General features: G+C 37.7%; 1 protein-coding gene across 1 annotated transcript in view; it reads right to left on the reverse strand.

The window, feature by feature from the left end:
• Positions 1–18,232, reverse strand: part of KNDC1 (kinase non-catalytic C-lobe domain containing 1) — a 67,808-nt gene that overhangs the window by 36,849 nt on the left and 12,727 nt on the right. Inside the window, exons 4-6 of the mRNA XM_075154772.1 lie at positions 3,679–3,825; positions 1,439–1,556; positions 63–1,084 (exon numbers count right to left, since the gene is read on the reverse strand). Of these exons, the coding sequence (XP_075010873.1) occupies positions 63–1,084; positions 1,439–1,556; positions 3,679–3,825 (1,287 nt within the window). The remainder of the gene's footprint in view (positions 1–62; positions 1,085–1,438; positions 1,557–3,678; positions 3,826–18,232) is intronic.

The raw sequence follows: 18,232 nt of genomic DNA on the forward strand, positions 1-18,232 counted from the left end.
GTCATTTCATCTCCACATAAGTGACTACAGCAACTATATAATGAAGACTTTATTTTTACTACCTGCTCATTACTTTTGATTTCTGACCCTCTGCCTCCACAAAGATTATCTTCATTATTGTTTGCGCTCATTGCACCGTTGCTTAATTCTGGAGACCTAATTAGGTTTGATCCATATCTGTTCCCACTGGGTTTTGCCATTAACACTGAAGCCATCTTGTTGAAATGTGGTAAAGAATTTTCATTTGACCCTTGAAAAGTTTCAGAAGAGTCTTCCAACGCCATGTAATTGTCTAGCATTTTTGCTCCAGCAATTGATCGATTTGGGCCTTTTAGCATACCAGCTGTATTTGGCATTTCAGAGGTAGCATCAGAACAGTCTTCTTTGTGGTCAGATGAAGCAAACCCTATCTTTTTACCATTAATAAATGAAATATGTTCTTCTAGATTCATGCCAGACACCTGTGTGCATACACACGGAGCTTCTAAATGAAGATCATTAACCTGGTGATTCTTTGGTTCTATTTTTGGTGAACTACTAATAGCAAATGAATTAAGATTTCCCTTTGAAAAAGCAACCTCATTATTATTGTCTAGAGGTAGTGACTCTTGTGTTAGCAAGTGATTTTTCCTAGCTAGTGGTCCAATGTTGGTTACAGAAGTAAAAAAGTTATTTGTATCTGTAGGTTCAAGTGGTAGCTTTGGAAAGGTTTTAATTTTTCTCAAAGAACCTTTCTTAAAAATGCCATCTCTCTCCAGGTCAATAACACATGATTTTATATCCAAAGCAACACTAGCAAAACTGTCAGTATACACTGCATGTTTGTCCTCTTCTTTGCTCTTTGTAGCTTGAGTTCCAAGTTGAGAATGTTGAGTTTTCTCACTATCCAGATCAATTTGCATTTCCTTTAAACCACTTTCTCTGCCAGTCACCATAGTAACTACAGAAGAGTCCTTATGACAGGTAGCTGTCACATCTTCCACTGCAGACGAATCACCTGCTATGTTGTTTTTCTCATTTGAATATAATTTAGATCCCAAACTTCTCTGACATATTCTTCCCTTCCACATGTTATCACAGACATCTAGATGCAAAAAACAGATGCTTACATTAAATGTGTATTTAAACCTTCTAATCTTTTCTAGTAAATCTTTATATTGCTTTTCTGCCACTCTGTTACACATCTTCAGTATGTTACATAAATTAATTATTTCTGGACAAGTCACTTTTAATCATAAAGGACACTAAATATAATAACTATGTTCATTAAGAGTTGCACGCCCCCTACTCCCCACCCCCAATCCACAAATCTTTAATAATGACTTTTTGATATCTAGAAAGGAAGCTATAACAGGAAAGTACACAAACATAATATTTTAAAAGTAATTTGATATTTCAGGCAACCTAAAATTCTAGATTAAGTACATTTTAAGGTTACCTTGAGAAGCACCAAATGATTCAATTGAAAGAACCCTTCTTCCAACAGCAGACAGGCTTCGACAAATATTACTTGATGAAGCAATCTTCAGTTTTTCTTCACATAATGACAAAATGCTCTAGAGAAAATTAGTGTTAAATACTTATTTAATAATGAATAGATTTATGAATTTTGACTAAAGTGAATAATGTTAACTCACACAGTACATCTGAATTTATATGATGCTATATTGGAGGTCTTTGTTGCACTGTTCATTATACTGTGTGTTTCTACTACGTGGATGAATTAATTTCTTATTTTTACTCTGGGCTATCATGAAATTATTTAATACAGTTCAAGTTCTAGCCTACAGTTAGAACACTAAGAACAACTGATAAAAATTAATAATCTTAAATGTTATCCTTTATGAATAACTGAAATACTGAAAACGTAAAAAGCTAGAGTGTGGATCATTTTTTAAACAGCCAGTGATTCCCTTGAATTGAGTGACATAGGCAGGATGATGATGTTTTTATTACTGAAATTACACTGAAAGTAAATCATGCATCTTTTAAAAACTGCAAAATACAAATATCTAGAAAACACTATTCCAATTAGAGAAAGCAATCATTATCAGATCACAAGAAGAAACAGTATTATACATCTCTAATCTGTAGCCTGAGCATCATTTGATGGCATTAGCACCAGTCTCACACACAATTCACTACAGACATTCACACATTTAAAAACCTGTCACCATGGGCAGGAAGTAGAAGAGACCTGCCTCTCCAAACGCATCCTGCTGTTTCCTCAGTAACTGTTCCTAGATAAACACTGATGAGACCTCATACAGCTCTGAGGAGCTGCTCATACTTCCCCATTAACCTGCTCAACTGCTCTTTTACTGTTGTGAGTGGAAGGAAGAAAATGGGGCTGTTGGTTCACATATCAGACTGAGGAAGGACAGGAAAAAGTGAGACAGGTATCCAGCTGTGCTGGAGTCTAGTGAAAAGCCTAGAAAAGTCTATGGGTTTTCCCTCCATATAGCTCCCCCCACTCCTTTCCACCCAAGAAAGGGCCCAGTGGAAAACGAACGGAAAAGAGAACAGATAGTCACAAAGCGACCTTCATATATTACCCTAGACCAGCCTTGACCCACTCTATTTTTGGGCTGATGTAAGTAGTCAGCAATAGCTTTCAGGGACTATATACCAATTGGAGATGATAGGGAGTGCTATACAATCTCCTGACTATGCTTGAAAGTAAGCGAATAGAAATACAGGAGTTGATCAAGTCGGTTCTACGTCAGGAATGGTCTCCTGCCTGGGCAGTGCTCAACCAGGGAGCCAATATTCTTTGCTTTATAAAAATGAATCTATTCATTCTTCTGTTGCAGCACTCTTTCTGCAAAGTATTCATTATAGGTGCTATACCACTTAGAAGATACACTATCAGCTCAGGGAAAAGAAAAAAAAGAACAGAAAAGTAGATTCTGAAGTAGAACTGAATCCCAGAAAAGTCACATTTGGACAACTGTTATCCTCTGGCTACAGTCTGAAAGTCTGCCAAAACAACGCATTAAAGCTAAACTTTCACACATCAATGTCAAATAACACTGTATTAGGTAACCAACATTTAGAATGTAAATTCTTTCAAAACATCACCTTGAATAATCCTATATATCTTCAAATTCTTTCTAAAAATTAAAGGTAAAATAAGAGGCTAAGTGGAATAAAACACAAAAAAAAAATAAGATATCTAATCAAATACCACTACTAAACATTTATATTTTATATATTTACAGAACAACTAGTTAGTGGTAATGCTCTGAATGCCAAGGAACAGAGGTTTCCTGGAACATGGCTCCCTCCATCCCCTTCTTAAATGCAATCCAAACATCATTTGAGGCATCATACAAATTTCACAGCATAATGCCTGTGCTCTTACTTCTAATGACACTCTCTCTGTAAACTAAATATTAAACGAGAAGAAACAGTTAATAAGAAAATTTAGATTCACAAGTGTATTCACCCAACCTTCTTAAAAACTGAATCACCACAAAACATTTACATTTGCTTTTCAGGTTGTATCTCCATTAGAGCAGGAAGAACGAAGAATTTCTGCTGAGTGTGGGAAAACCTCAGCTTACTTACAAAATCTGAGCATATTACATATAAAGACCACCTCTCTATTAATGAGCACACATACAGAATTATTTTTGTCACTTTTTTAAAACAGAAAATTATGTAGGGCTGTTTTACCTCAATATCTGGTCTATTTTCAGGATTCTCTTCTTGCATTTGTTCCAGTAGAGTATGCAGATCTTGCCCAAATTCTGATTCTGTCTCAGGTTCTACTATATATTCTATTGCTGCTTTCAACGTTGCACCCAAAGAATAGATGTGTGCCTGCATGGGGTTTAAAAAAAAGGCATTAAACATGCTACCAATTCTCTCTCTCCTGCCAAAAAAGCTCTGAGATCACAAGGGATACAGCTTACATTGTTTTCATTTTTAACTTAGAAGGTAACAGTTTACTGGAAAGATGGTTTAATTTAAACAGGAGGAACAAGCCTGGCTTCAGTCCTGCTTTGGAGGATATGTTTGTTGCAAACAAAAAGAAATAACCCCGTGGAGTCCAGCTAGAATCTTTTTTCTTCCTCACTATCACAATTGTTCATCGGCTACGGTTAAATATAAAACTCAGCCCCCCTGTGTGTGTGCAAGTAATATTTAAGTTAGAAGCATGCTGGGAGATTGAAGTGGCATTCCTTTTAGCAGGGGAAAAAAAATTAGTTTGACAAAAAACTTTATATATAGCAGTATTTTATAAGTGCTATCAACCATAAAGAAATCAAGCGAAACAATACAGCATAATGTCACTTGTCTCTGGAGACACTTATGAAAGAATTTTAAGAAATACTCCATGTTTGCCACCTCTGCTTCTCTTAAAGCCCACAACCTGGTGATGAGCTCCAATAAAAATGGAGGTGAGCCAACAACTTTCTTAAACCTAGTGCTAATGCATTAGATTTGCCATACAACCCAGCTACCTCTTAATTTTAGAAGTTTTGTGCTTCTTAAAAAAAAAAAGACTTTTTCACATCTACCTTAGTATTAATGGTAATTTATCCATGATGGTTTGTATTTTATTTTTATGTTCCATTCAGAGAACACAATTCAGTAACATTTGTAACCAAGATTATAAGTGCAAGTTTGTGTAAACATTTCAATGGCGACGCAGTTCAGCCAGGAATTCAAGTGTACTGAACACTGCCCTCTCAGGTTTACAAATACATACATAAATAAAAGAATGACCAGATTTGTACATTAAATCTCGTTGTACTAATGCATTTGCTATATGCTTTACTATTTTTCACTCTAGAAAGAAGACTGACTCTAAGATCAAAAGTAATTTCCTCCCTCTGCCCTGCCCCCCTGCCCCTCCCCCCATTTTCTCATTAAGGTGTATTATTGTCTCTAAATTGTATGAAGGGGAGGCGACTTGTTCTGCAGGTATGCATATATACTTACTTTCTAGTGAGGCAGGGCACCTCCATGAAGGGGAGTGCAACACTACCTCATTAGGAAGCTCTGTGTGTTTGAGTGTGTAGCTTGGACAGTTCCGCTTCTCCTCACTCTCCTCCATGGCCCCCCCCCCCCCCAAACAAAGCAAGCATAAACTAGTGCTGACTGCTGAATCTAAAGTCTTAATTTACCCTTGGGACACATCAAGATTAGGACAAAGGTCACAAAAACAAACCATATGTCATCTGATCCAAAAAGAAAAGATCAAAAAATTTTTTTGCAAAGCAGTAATTTCAGTCTCAAGTTCTACACTATTATACAACTTCAACATTAAGCAGAAGACGTAACTGAAGACTTTTGTTTTTCTTTTGAGAATCTCAGAGGAACTCAGACAGGAATTGTTATGATTTTTATTTTGATTTAGCAGAAGAATGAATGCCATTCAACTATCCCAAGAGTAAGGGTTACTTCCGCCCCCCCGCCCTGCCCCTTCACCACATTAGGTTACTATAACCCACTTAGTGGCAGTAGCCCTGCTGAACTACACTGTTCACAGACTGGCACGATTTTTTTTTTTTGTAGGATAAACCAGGCTATAATGGTAAAAGGATATGAAACTATGAAGCCTGAGCAAATAACCCACTAACAAGGTGATGGGAAGACAGTTATTTCTTCATACTTCCTGAAGTTACCACTACCTCCACCCATAGCTGCAGAAAATGAACTCCACCCTGGACTAATAGAGCTATTTCACAAAGGCAGTACAAATCCTATTAATAAATGTTTACAGGATGATGGTCTTACAGTCTGCACAAGTTAACTTGATATAAAACTAACTAGGTATAAATTAACACCTTTCTAAGCCTGCCCAAGACTGAAGGCCAATAACTGCCTGAAAAAAAAAAAATCTAGTTTTATACCTTAGTGTATTCCAATCTGTGGAAGAAATTTAACCAAAATTCCTTCCTCAACATACAAGAATTTATGAAGATGGTTTTAAGTTTTTTTTCTGCAGACTGTTTCATAGGCTTTTGAACAGTGAAGAGGAAGTGTAGAGTGTAGAACTTATTCCTTTACTTTCATATTAAATACTCTGTTTCAGTGAGCTATGCCATTTTGCTTTCTCAATGGACAGTATAACAGAAAACTCAACATAAATTTAAAAAAGAACAAGGAAACAAAGACAAACTCTTAAAAATATAATACAGCTCTATTTAAAGAACCTTTTGTATAAATGTAACCTTGTACCATGGTAGTTTAATATACTCGATATTAGTAAGTTATTCCATGTATTTGATATGATCTGCAACAAGTTATATCACCTCTGTTCCACAAATTGACTTTACAAAGAAAGAAATTAATCACTCGTCTAAGAACTGGAGGAAAAAATCATAATGTACAAGTTATGGGTGTACACTACTCAGACCAAGCAATGTCAGAATACCAGATGAAATAATACCATATAGCATGGAGACACCTTTGAATTCAGAAGGTACTTCTGAACAGAATAACCAATTTCAGCCTCCCTATACCACTCCTAACATCAGGAATGGGTAGAAGAATTGCTTTATTAGGAAAATTTGCTTTTAGACCAACCTTCACTGATGGTACTTTAAAGATAATATATTGCTTATGTGCTTTTACATCATGGGGCAAAAGTAAGCAATACATTACATTTGTACTCTATCAGCAAATCTTGCGCTTCTATTTATTCAGTATAGTGTTCTATTTATAGAAATGCTAAAGTTAACACAGGCAGCAGCAGCAAAAAAAAATTAATTTACTTATTCATTCGGGGGGTGGGGAGAGGGTGGGGGGAGGGGAGAGAAAAAGCAACTAAGACTCAGCCTCCAGAAACAGGCTGTAACAGGTTGTAACACTTGGCATGTCCTTAACAACTCACATCAAGAGACAGGCTGTAGCCATGAAGTAAGAATTAAAAACAGTTTACCTCAAATTGTCAACTTACTTGACATATTTCTTTTTCCCTGTTTGGCATTTAGCAAACAGAATACTTGAGGGAAACTCAGTGAACTAGAATATGGATGGAATAGATTCTTGTTCCTGCCTCCTCTTTTTTTTGTTCATTTTTCGAAAGTGGTACTTTGCATGTGTCTACAGGCATCACTTTCGAGGCTATTTTATCATTTGGACATTACCTGTATGTTTAAGCCTTTCCCAAGAGATGCACGCGATTCCTCAGCGTCTAATTTCATCTACAGAATCATAGAATCATTAAGGTTAGAAAAGACCTCTAAGATCATCGAGTCCAACCGTCAACCTAACACCACCATGCCCGCTAAACCATGTCCCTAAGCGCCTCATCTACACGTCTGTTAAATACTTCCAGGGTTGGTGACTCAACCACTTCCCTGGGCAGCCTGTTCCAAGGCCTGACCACTCTTTCAGTAAAGAAATTTTTCCTAATGTCCAGTCTAAACGTCCCTTGGCACAACTTGAGGCCATTTCCTCTCGTCCTATCGCAAGTTACTTGGGAGAAGAGACCAACACCCACCTCACTACAACCTCCTTTCAGGTAGTTGTAGAGCGCGATGAGGTCTTCCCTCAGCCTCCTCTTCTCCAGGCTAAACAGTCCCAGTTCCCTCAGCCGCTCCTCATAAGACTTGTGCTCCAGGCCCTTCACCAGCTTTGTTGCCCTTCTCTGGACACGCTCCAGCACCTCAATGTCCTCCTTGTAGTGAGGGGCCCAAAACTGAACACAGTATTCGAGGTGCGGCCTCACCAGTGCCGAGTACAGGGGCACGATCACCTCCCTACTCCTGCTGGCCACACTATTTCTGATACAGGCCAGGATGCTGTTGGCCTTCTTGGCCACCTGGGCACACTGCTGGCTCATGTTCAGCCGGCTGTCAACCAGCACCCCCAGGTCCTTTTCCTCTGGGCAGCTTTCCAGCCACTCTTCCCCAAGCCTGTAGCGTTGCCTGGGGTTGTTGTGGCCGAAGTGCAGGACCCGGCACTTGGCCTTGTTCAACCTCATACAATTGGCATCAGCCCATCGATCCAGCCTGTCCAGGTTCCTCTGCAGAGCCTTCCTACCCTCGAGCAGATCAACACTCCCGCCCAACTTGGTGTCGTCTGCAAACTTACTGAGGGAGCACTCGATCCCCTCATCCAGATCATTGATAAAGATATTGACCAGCACCGGCCCCAGTACTGAGCCCTGGGGAACACCGCTCGTGACCGGCTGCCAACTGGATTTAACTCCGTTCACCACAACTCTCTGGGCTCGGCCGTCCAGCCAGTTTTTTACCCAGCGAAGAGTGCACCTGTCTAGGCCGTGAGCCGCCAGCTTCTCTAGGAGAATGCTGCGGGAGACAGTGTCAAAGGCTTTACTGAAGTCCAGGTAGGCCACATCCACAGCCTTTCCCTCATCCACCAGGCGGGTCACCTGGTCATAGAAGGAGATCAGGTTGGTCAAGCAGGACCTGCCTTCCATGAACCCGTGCTGGCTGGGCCTGATCCCCTGGTTGTCCCAGACATGGCTTGTGAGCGCCCTCAAAACGAACCGCTCCATGATCTTCCCCGGCACCGAGGTCAGGCTGACTGGCCTGTAGTTCCCCGGATCCTCCTTCTGGTCCTTCTTGTAGATGGGCATCACATTGGCAAGCCTCCAGTCACCCGGGACCTCCCCAGTTAACCAGGACTACTGGTAAATGATGGAGAGCGGCTTGGCAAGCTCCTCCACCAGCTCCCTCAGTACCCTCGCGGTATGTAGTGTCTATTCCAAATACAGAGTACATAAGAAAAAACAAGAGTTTATCTAGTCTTCTCTCAGTAAGAAATTTATAAGAAATAAAGTATTTCTTATAATACAGAACAATAAGAAAGCATATTTGAATATAATCTCATGATATACAATTCAAATACCAACTCCAAAAGCAGGACAGAAAGACGAGGAACTTTACTTTGAGGGAACAAAAAATTTGCCTTTTGACAAATTTTCTTCATCCACATGAGGATGGATTTGGACATTATAGGACACAGGAATAGGAAGGGCAGAGCAACATATTACCTCATCCCACTTTTTCCATTTAATAATTTCTGTTCACTGTGGGGTATAACTCACATCCCCTAGTCTGCCTTTAAAAGCACAAGTCTTTGAGATGCAAGCGGACAGGCTTCCACTCCCTCCATTTTGCTGTCCTGTTTTAAAGAAGTTCACTGCATCTTTTCTTGTACAAGGGAAAGGCCAGTCTCATATTGAATAAAGAAAGATTTTTTTTTTTCCCTGCACAGGAAATTGTTCCATTGAGATGTTTCCTTTCCTCTGATACCCAGGAAAGCCAGTTTTGAAGATGGCCATTTCAATCATTATAGCTTGTAATTAATTTCTTATGTTAAAACATTTATTGGGAACTTCAACAACTTTTCCAACTTGAAACTTTCTCTAATGTAAATCCCCTTTTTACCTTTCCCCCCTCCCAGCTTCCCAAATACCTCCATCACTACCCCCACAAGAAAAACCAGAAAGAAAATCCAGCTATTTAATTAATTTCCTGAGCTAGCAGTAAACATAGTTAATATATAAGGTATTTCAACGTAACCTTGAGTCTCCTGTCTGAACTGGAGCAATGAGAAAATGAGTTTGTGATCATCCACTAGGTGGGGCGTTCCCCAAGTTTATGCGTCAAATCTGCTTCTACTTAGCTCAAGAAAAAAATGTTCTTCCTTCCCAGAAAGTGAAAAGATGGTAAATGCGATAAATAAAGCAATTTTGTAAGTATAAAATATCTAATGCTCACTAGAAGGGATGGCTCTCAATGAAAACATTCTCACAATTAAGCTAAGTTTTAAGGAGAGTAACAAACAAGTAGGAAAGAGAAGCAAAGAGCTTTTATTCTTTTCCTGGAAGACAACAAGCAAAAACTGGTACTGTATTGGCAGTTAGGAATTTTCTTAAAGAATTAAGAGGGTTTTTTTCCCTTGGTTTCTGAAAAAAAAACTCCACCTGTTTTAAATCTAGCTAAGAACAGTTTTTGAATTATAGGAACTTTTGCATTACAGGATAATAATATTAATAGCTATAAATAGCATGCATTTCAAGAAAGATCCAAAAGAAAAACAAACAAACAAACAGAACAAAACAACCTCTTCACAATTCCTAAAGAGACTTTTAAGTTAAAGACTAAACATAACTTGTTACAAAAAATACACAGACCATGCTGGCTAGACTGCACTACAGGTTTAAAAAGGATGGGGGGAAAGGGAGGAAGTCACATTACGAAACCGGATCTCCAGATTTCATCTTAGAGAGAGTACATCTACTCTTAGCCGAAAGTTAGCAAACATAACAAGAATCGTAGGTAAAATCATAATTGTATGCATCACTGGGAAGGCCATCATGGAAATAATCTGCCCTTTAAAAATCAAAATGGTAACACGAAGAAAAGAAGTTTGAGAAAAGTCACAAGTATGATTTGAGGTCCTGAAGATCTTCCTTTCAGCAACAGGCTAAGGGAGCTCATGTATTTCAGAGAAAAAGTTGAAGGTCATAATCATACGAGTAGCTTCAAATCAAGATAACTTCTAATACTAGAGTGGCTTCCAAGACACAAAGGCATAACAAGACTCAAAAGTAAAAAAAAAACAAACAAACAAAAAAAAACAAATAAAAATTCAAAAGGTGCAGATACTACATATTTTTAATATGTTCAGGCTAAGTGCTGGAAGCACTTACCAAGGGAAAGGACAGCTTCTGCCATCATGTTAAAATTTTATATCATGAGTGAAATATATTCAAAACAGCTTCTGTCAGTTCCAATCAAAAGTTACTTGGCTTGCTGCATGCCATTTTATGACCATTTAACACTATAGGAAGTGAAATCAGAGAACAGTAATGATCTCTAGTTTTAAAATCTGCAAATCAAAAGATCAGGAGAGGAAGTAAAAGCTCCAAGCCTACACACAGAGTGTGACAGAGGCTCTGTTGTATTACTGCTTGGCAGGGCTAAAGAACTAAGCTTCTATAGGAACTCATACTTGCAGACAAACACTACAGAAAAAAGCTGACAAAAGAGCTTTTGAATAGTGACTGCATAAGCATTTAGCATATTGCAATTACGAATAATGACCATTTACATTTTGTATTGAGGTTTCACTGAGTTCAGAAACGTAGGTCTTCAGCAGAACTGAAAAAGACAGACCATAATAGAACTAATACTTCCTGTAAAATATTTCTGACTAAATGATAAGCTGCAGGAATAGTGTAAAATAATTTTTGGTTTTGCCATTCATAGATGACCATCGATGACCCTTATTTTACCTTGCTTTTTTTTTAATTGAGATTGCTGCACATATATAGATGTTTCCACCCTTTCACAATTCAAAGTATTTAAAGGTTCCATAAATGAAAGCTTCAGTGTTGATATAAAACTCGAAGTTTTATAAACAAATTCAAGCTAATGCTTGAGAAAATTACTATTGGGAGAAAATATTTAATATTTACCTATGTCTTTTTTCAATGTACTCACTCTAAAATGCACTATTTTTATGCAAAAGAAAGTCAAACAGTAATATTCTTCAGCAACAAAATGAAAGGGAAATAGGCCTATTATTTTTAATACTTTCCTTCATTACAAAGGGACTAAACACCTTTCTGCATAACTAATTACTGGAAGGTGCTGTATTAAATATTAGCTCTTTATTCATTTGGCACTTTGGATGTGTAGATAATTAGTCTGCATAATTAGAATGTGCTAAAAGTGCTAAACCACTGTAGACTATTCACAAAACATATACTTTAGCTTGAATTGGTAGCAGATGCTGGAAAAACAACATTTTCAATCAAAGCTATATTTGCAGTTTGTCCCTTCTAACTACAGTTGCTACTTAGCTTTGTCTGAAAAAATTCTTCCCCAAAAGACTTCTAAAAAAATGGGCATAAAAATGCAGCTACAGGTCAGATTTTCTCAAATAATCTGCTCACAGCTGAAGTTTGCAGGTATTTCAACTCTCAAATTGGCTTTTAATTTGCCTAACAATTAAGTGAAAGCTTTCAAGTTTTAATATGTTCTTAGGTGAATATCAGGTTTTACATCACAAAACACAAGCAAGGATTCATAGATACAATCATCTAAAAAGCGATGCTACAACAACATAAGGAGATACAAACCAAGTAATATCTAAATGCATTTGGAAAGAGCGTGTATCACATATACTATGACTGAATGTTGTCTAGTCCCCACATTTTACTATGTTTTGGTTTCTTGTGACCTCTATTTATATAATTCAGTTTGAATTGAGGAACTCTACCTAGTACATCACTCTAACCTCACTGTTTTGTAGTTGTGGGCTTCTTGTCTGTAATACTTCAGGACAACTGTTTTATCTCCATAAATTTGTCTAAGCTTTATCCACATGCAACCTTTTTGCATCTATGTTTTGCAGCAAGAATTTTCACAGCTTACTGCATAACAAAGAAGTATCTCCTCTTGTTTGAGTCCACCTGTGTTCATCTCATTGTTGCCACCTACTTCTTCATTTATGAGGGCTGGCAAATACTCACTGTATGGCTCCTGCCATGGCATACTTCACAGATTTCTAGCATAACTTCTCCCTCAGGGCATTCTCTTCCAGGCTAAAGAATATCACTCTAAGTAATTGCTTCTTTTATGAATGCTGTTTCACCATCTGGTCCTGGAAATTTATTTACTGCTAATTTTGTCAACTTCGTCACTGCTCTATTGTGACACTCTTACTTGAGCCAAATTTTTGATGATTCCCCATAAAGAAGAGTTGCAATGTAAAAACATCCTGAAGGTCCTACAAGACGAAAATGCTTTAAAAAAATTAAACAGTTTTTCCGCTATGGCTTTCTTACACTTCCATCCCATTTTCAGGCTTCCTTAGTCACAAAGATCAGCACCCCAAGACGGATGAATAGCACACCAATTGACTCCTCTCGTGCAGGACTGCAGAAGTATAATTATGACAGGTAAGGAAGAACACTGCAATAAAACTGCTGGAGACCTTAGAGGTTAGATAGCAAAAGTTAGACACGTTTATCTCTAAAGCTTCTTGAACACTATGATTTTTTTTTAAATTCCCTTTGAAACCAAGTTTCATGTGTCACAACTCTCCTTATGATTTATCAGCCATTAACCTCCTTATTTTTAAGCTACCTGCCATAGGTAATTCATTTATCACTTAATTAAACTAACACAATTTATTCCCTGCAGGCATAGAAAAAGGAAACCTGGGAAACAGTTACATGCATCGTGAGCAGACTAGCTCTGTCTTCTCTCAACTGTATAAATACAAGATTTTTTTCATTGTATGGCAAATGTGATGTTATTTCTAGTTATTGACGTTATTTGTTTAAAAAAAAAGTATATTCTTTTTATCTTAAACCTAAGAGAAGGTGCCTACTGGTGAAGTCTGGCACTCTTTCAGCTGAGTAATGCATTTGTACAATCCTGTGTTGGGGGATGCTTATTCCACATTTTGAAGCTAAAGAACTGAAGTGCAACACTTCCAGTTAAGAACACTATGGGCCAATAAACTCAAATAGCATTCCAGTTCCTTTACCATGCCATGAATCAATGACATCAGGACTCTGATATGTAAAATATTTGTTGCTATACAGTAACCATATAACTTCTTTGAAGTAATAATCTATGTAGATTTTTTCTACAAGGAACATATATAGAACTGCAAATCTGAAAAGCTGGCCAAACACTTCTGAACTTACCCCACTACATAATATCTTGTTAAGATCATATTCAAAACACCAATTTTCACAGAACAGCTGTAGGTGACTGAAATAGCAAATGAGTAGGTAGCTCTCATTGTATATATCAGGAATGTAAACAGAGGAGGGTAAACAGGAAGGATTTGTTGGGTTTTTTATTGTGTTGTTTTGGTTTGGGTTTTTTGGGGGGAGGTGGGGGAAGGGTTGAGGGCTGGTTTTGGTTTGGGTTTTTTTTTCTGTTTGATTGTTTCATAGGGGAATGATTTCTGCAGAAGTAACCTTGCTCATTCTTCTCTATTCAGGCATAGAACTCATGTATAATGTGATAGGACTTGAACTGTATAGCCTACAAACAAACAAAAAGATTTTTTACAAGGAAAGTGTAACATACGTATTTAATTCACGTGCTTCTTCAAAAACTGATTAGATCAGTATCCCTGAGTAAAAAGGCAACACCTGTTGCCATTACAATTGAGAGAAAGGACTAGTTGTGGTTTTTTTGTTTTGGTTTGGTTTTTTCATTGGTTTTGGTTTTTTTGTTTGTTGTTTTGTGGTGGTGGTGGTGTTTTTTTTTTGTTTGTTTGGTTTTTTTTTTTTTTTTAAACTTGGTGAAAAGACTCAAAAGTTCCAAGAATCCTGGAGTACATATATACTAACAGGTTTATATCTGTTTGGGGTGCATCAAATACAGCATAACCAGCCAGTCACAAGAGGTGATTATCCCACTGTATTCAGCATTGGCACTCACTTCAAGTACTATGTGCAGTTCTGGGCCCCACAATTTAAGAAGGATGTGAAGGTCCTTGAACGCATCCAGAGGAGGGCAACAAAGCTGGTGAAAGGGCTGGAAGGAATGTCCTATGAGGAGCAGCTAAGGATTCTGGGCTTGTCTAGTTTGGAGAAAAGGAGGCTGAGGGGCAACCTCATTGCTCTCTACAGCTTCCTGAGGAGGGGAAGCGGAGAGGGAAGAGCTGAGCTCTTCTCCCTGGTATCCAGTGATAGGACTTGTGGGAATGGTTCAAAGCTGCACCAGAGGAGGTTTAGACTGGACATTAGGAAGCATTTCTTTACAGAGGGAGTGGTCAAACACTGGAACAAGCTTCCTAGAGAGGTGGTCGATGCCCCAAGCCTGTCAGTGTTTAAGAGGCATTTGGACTATGCCCTTAACAACATGCTTTAACTTTTTGTCAGCCCTGAATTGGTCAGGCAGTTGGACTAGATGATCATTGTAGGACTGTTCCAACTGAAATATTCTATTCTATTCTAGAATGTGCTCCAGTGGTCATCTAAGAAAGCCTAAGTCACTTGCAATGCATTTCCCAGGAGACAAGATCCCTAGCTTCAAAAGCATGTTCTCAATTGTTCTTTGAAGCTTTTTGAAATGCTGAATAAGTAAGGAGAATGATGTGTGAGTGACAACCATTTTTTCATAATCCTGAAGGCTCTGTTGACTAAATCTCAAGCAACCTAATAAGATAACTCTACAACCACCTAATTCACAGTGAAAACTGGACTAGTCTCAAAATTTTATCTGGAGATTAGCTACTTCTAAGTCAAACAGTTCCTGAACGTTTCAAAACGGTGGTGGTATTTATGAACGTTCTCCTACACTGGTGAAATGGCTCTATTTTCAGTTCAGGCAAATGGTAAAAGTGAATTGTTTGTCATTGTTCCAGGGAGTAGAAAGTTTCCAGATCCAGTCTAGCAATGATCATGGATCTTTTAGCGACCTGAATATCCATTAAAACAGACATAAAATTAATGAATGAGAAATCTTTTGATATCAAGTAATGACAAGTAATAATTTTGCTAGAGGTCTTCATGTTGCCTTTAAGAGTTCAGGCTTACATTTCAAAAGCATTTTCAAACATTTAAAGAGTAAATGATGGAAATATGTGGAGAGTGCAATAGAAAATTAAGTTCTGCCAGTTAGACCGGTATGATGATGGGTCTATCAAGGAAATGAGTTTGATTGGGTAGCACGAGAAACTGACAGGTAATTCTACTAGGACTAAGGAAGACTTTCTCAGCTATAGATGAAGTAGTATCAGTGCTAATCAGAAGAGTTTATGTGGAAGAGGCTGGAGACAAATAAGTGATCCAAAACATTTGTGCATCTTTAACATTAAGGAGCCTAGAGTTTTATGACACTGCACAAGCATAACAGGAGAAAACAATCTTCTCTAGATTTTTGCTCATGATGGGAGCTATCTGCAAATTTATCCAACACAGTTCCTCAGGATTCTAAAAGAGTAAACTTCAACTGCCACAAGAACCAACTGTTTTAAGACAGAACACCAAGTTCTCTTTTCACTTCCAATCTTTCCCTCACAAAACCAAAAATCCTCAAATAAGCTGATTTGAAAAATGCTTTTGTACATCACAAGATAATCTTCATTCTTAAGGAAAATATGATTCTTAGCTCTAATAATGCCTTCTTATAGGAACCTAATAGCCGAGTAAGGAAGAAACCTAAAATACTACATATTTTCATTGAGCAGGTTACCTGTACAGTCAGTCATTTCTCTTCTGAGGACATTTTTCTGCCCAAGAGACAGACTATTCCTGATAAAAATAGAAGTCAGTCTGTGAAAACTTGTGTTTCAGATTTAGAGGCAAAACTGTAAAAATATCAGCAATATGCTCAAAAAGCCAGCTAGAAAAGACCAATATGACAACTTTGCAAGCCCAATTTCAGAACTAAGCATCAAGCTGTAGTTTTTTTTGAGGTAACCAAATTATAAACTTTAAGATAGTCTATACATTAAAAAAAAGAAAAAAAAGAGTGCTGTAAAAAAAAAATCCCGTTGCCCTCATATTCTTCTTTCATTTAGCTCTTTGTGTAAAGCAACTAAAGGGTGATACTTGCTCAGTACTAAGTTCCTGAATGGAACCTCAATTGGGCTGATGATGTAAAAGCAAGAGCAGGAGGATTCCATTTCCTCTTCTATAGCACAGTAGAGGCATAGGTAACCAAATAAAAGTAATTTATTTTTGTCACTAAAGGAAAAGACAGCGTTAAATAACACTCAGAAGACAGAACGGTTCAGACTACAGGAGAAGGTAAGTTACCATTTGCTGATGACAAGCCTTGCTGCTGTTTGAAATTAGTCTCAAGAGGAGGCTACATGAAATTAAGGGAAACAGAACTCAAGAAAAAAGGCACTAGGTGTTTCAAAAGACTTATTTCCCCCATCAGATAAAAACAAAACCAAAAACCCCTCTAGGAGAACATGTAAAAAGTTTCTTTTTTCCTCCTGCACCTAGAGCTAAAGAAAGAATAGAACAGTAGAGATAGTCTCTCAGCATTCAAAAGCTACTGCTTTAAAAGACCTGGAAAGTGGCAAAGGCAAGACTTCCTTTATACTTCCACTGTTTTGATTTGGGAGAAAGATGAAAGCTTTCATATTTAGAGAAGGACCAACAGCTGAGACCTGAGCACTAGCTCAGTAATGATCAGCTATTGAGAAATACTGCAGCACCAAACTGTCAGCTCAGTTTTCTTCAGTAGGACCAACATATATATCCCCTGAACCTTTCTTTATCTGTTCCCTAGAACAGTAGGTTTCATTTGGCATTTCAACCCAGGCATTTATATGCATATAAAATATTTGTATGTATATGGTATATATAAATCCAACCGCCTTGTCACATTTCATAGGAATAAGCCATATGAATCTTAACTATTGCGTTTTCCAAAAAAATGTAATAAATTTTAGCTTGTCTTTTCTATTAGTTATACCACTTTGTGTAGAATTGTTTATTTTTAAGGTTCTTGAAACATTTGGACTTTTTTTTTTATAATATAAATCAACTATAACCCACTGAGAACTGCAAGTTGACAGCTGTCACATTCTAGCAAAGAGACAGGCAGTGTTCAGCCTTTTCTGGTTCCAATTCTCTCCCAGGTAAGAGATTAGCATACCCCTGACTCCTGCCGTGATAGCAAAAAGCAAGAACAAGTTCTAGATGAGAAAACAGAGAGAAGTGTGAACTTCACTTTCTTCCCATTCTCTATCCCATATTTCCTCCTTCTCTTCATGGTAGTATTCAACTCTGTATCACTTTTTCAGTTCCTTTATTTCTGAAAGGTTTTAATCCTGCTGCATACTGAGGTTTCTGAACTACTGCATTTTATCACCTCTAAATAATGGAAGAAGTCATTAAACAGAAGTGTTACCCAGTCTGCTTTAGATATAAAAAAATAGGCAGACAAGACTGAAAATTCACTGATTTCTGTTACAGAGGTTCACTAGAACAAGCAAAATTGAATAGTGACATTATTAAAAGATTATAAATGCAAGTTCACATACGGCAGACATCAGTCCTTCATCTCACTGAAAGCTCATATCTTAGAAATGTGGGGTTATACATCAATGAACCTCTGTGTCAGACTCAATGGCAGTTTTGTGATGCAGACAAATAGCTATTTGAAACTGGTTTGAGACAGCCAATGTTTTTAACCTGAGGCAAACTTGTATTGTAGTGATAGAAATAAGGCTATTAATGAACTCACCAATATTTAACTATTCCTGTTGGGCCTCCCATTGGTCAAATTTCACAAGTTTAGCGCTGTAC

This window comes from Calonectris borealis, chromosome 7, assembly GCF_964195595.1.
Source record: "Calonectris borealis chromosome 7, bCalBor7.hap1.2, whole genome shotgun sequence".
Classification (NCBI taxonomy): domain Eukaryota; kingdom Metazoa; phylum Chordata; class Aves; order Procellariiformes; family Procellariidae; genus Calonectris; species Calonectris borealis.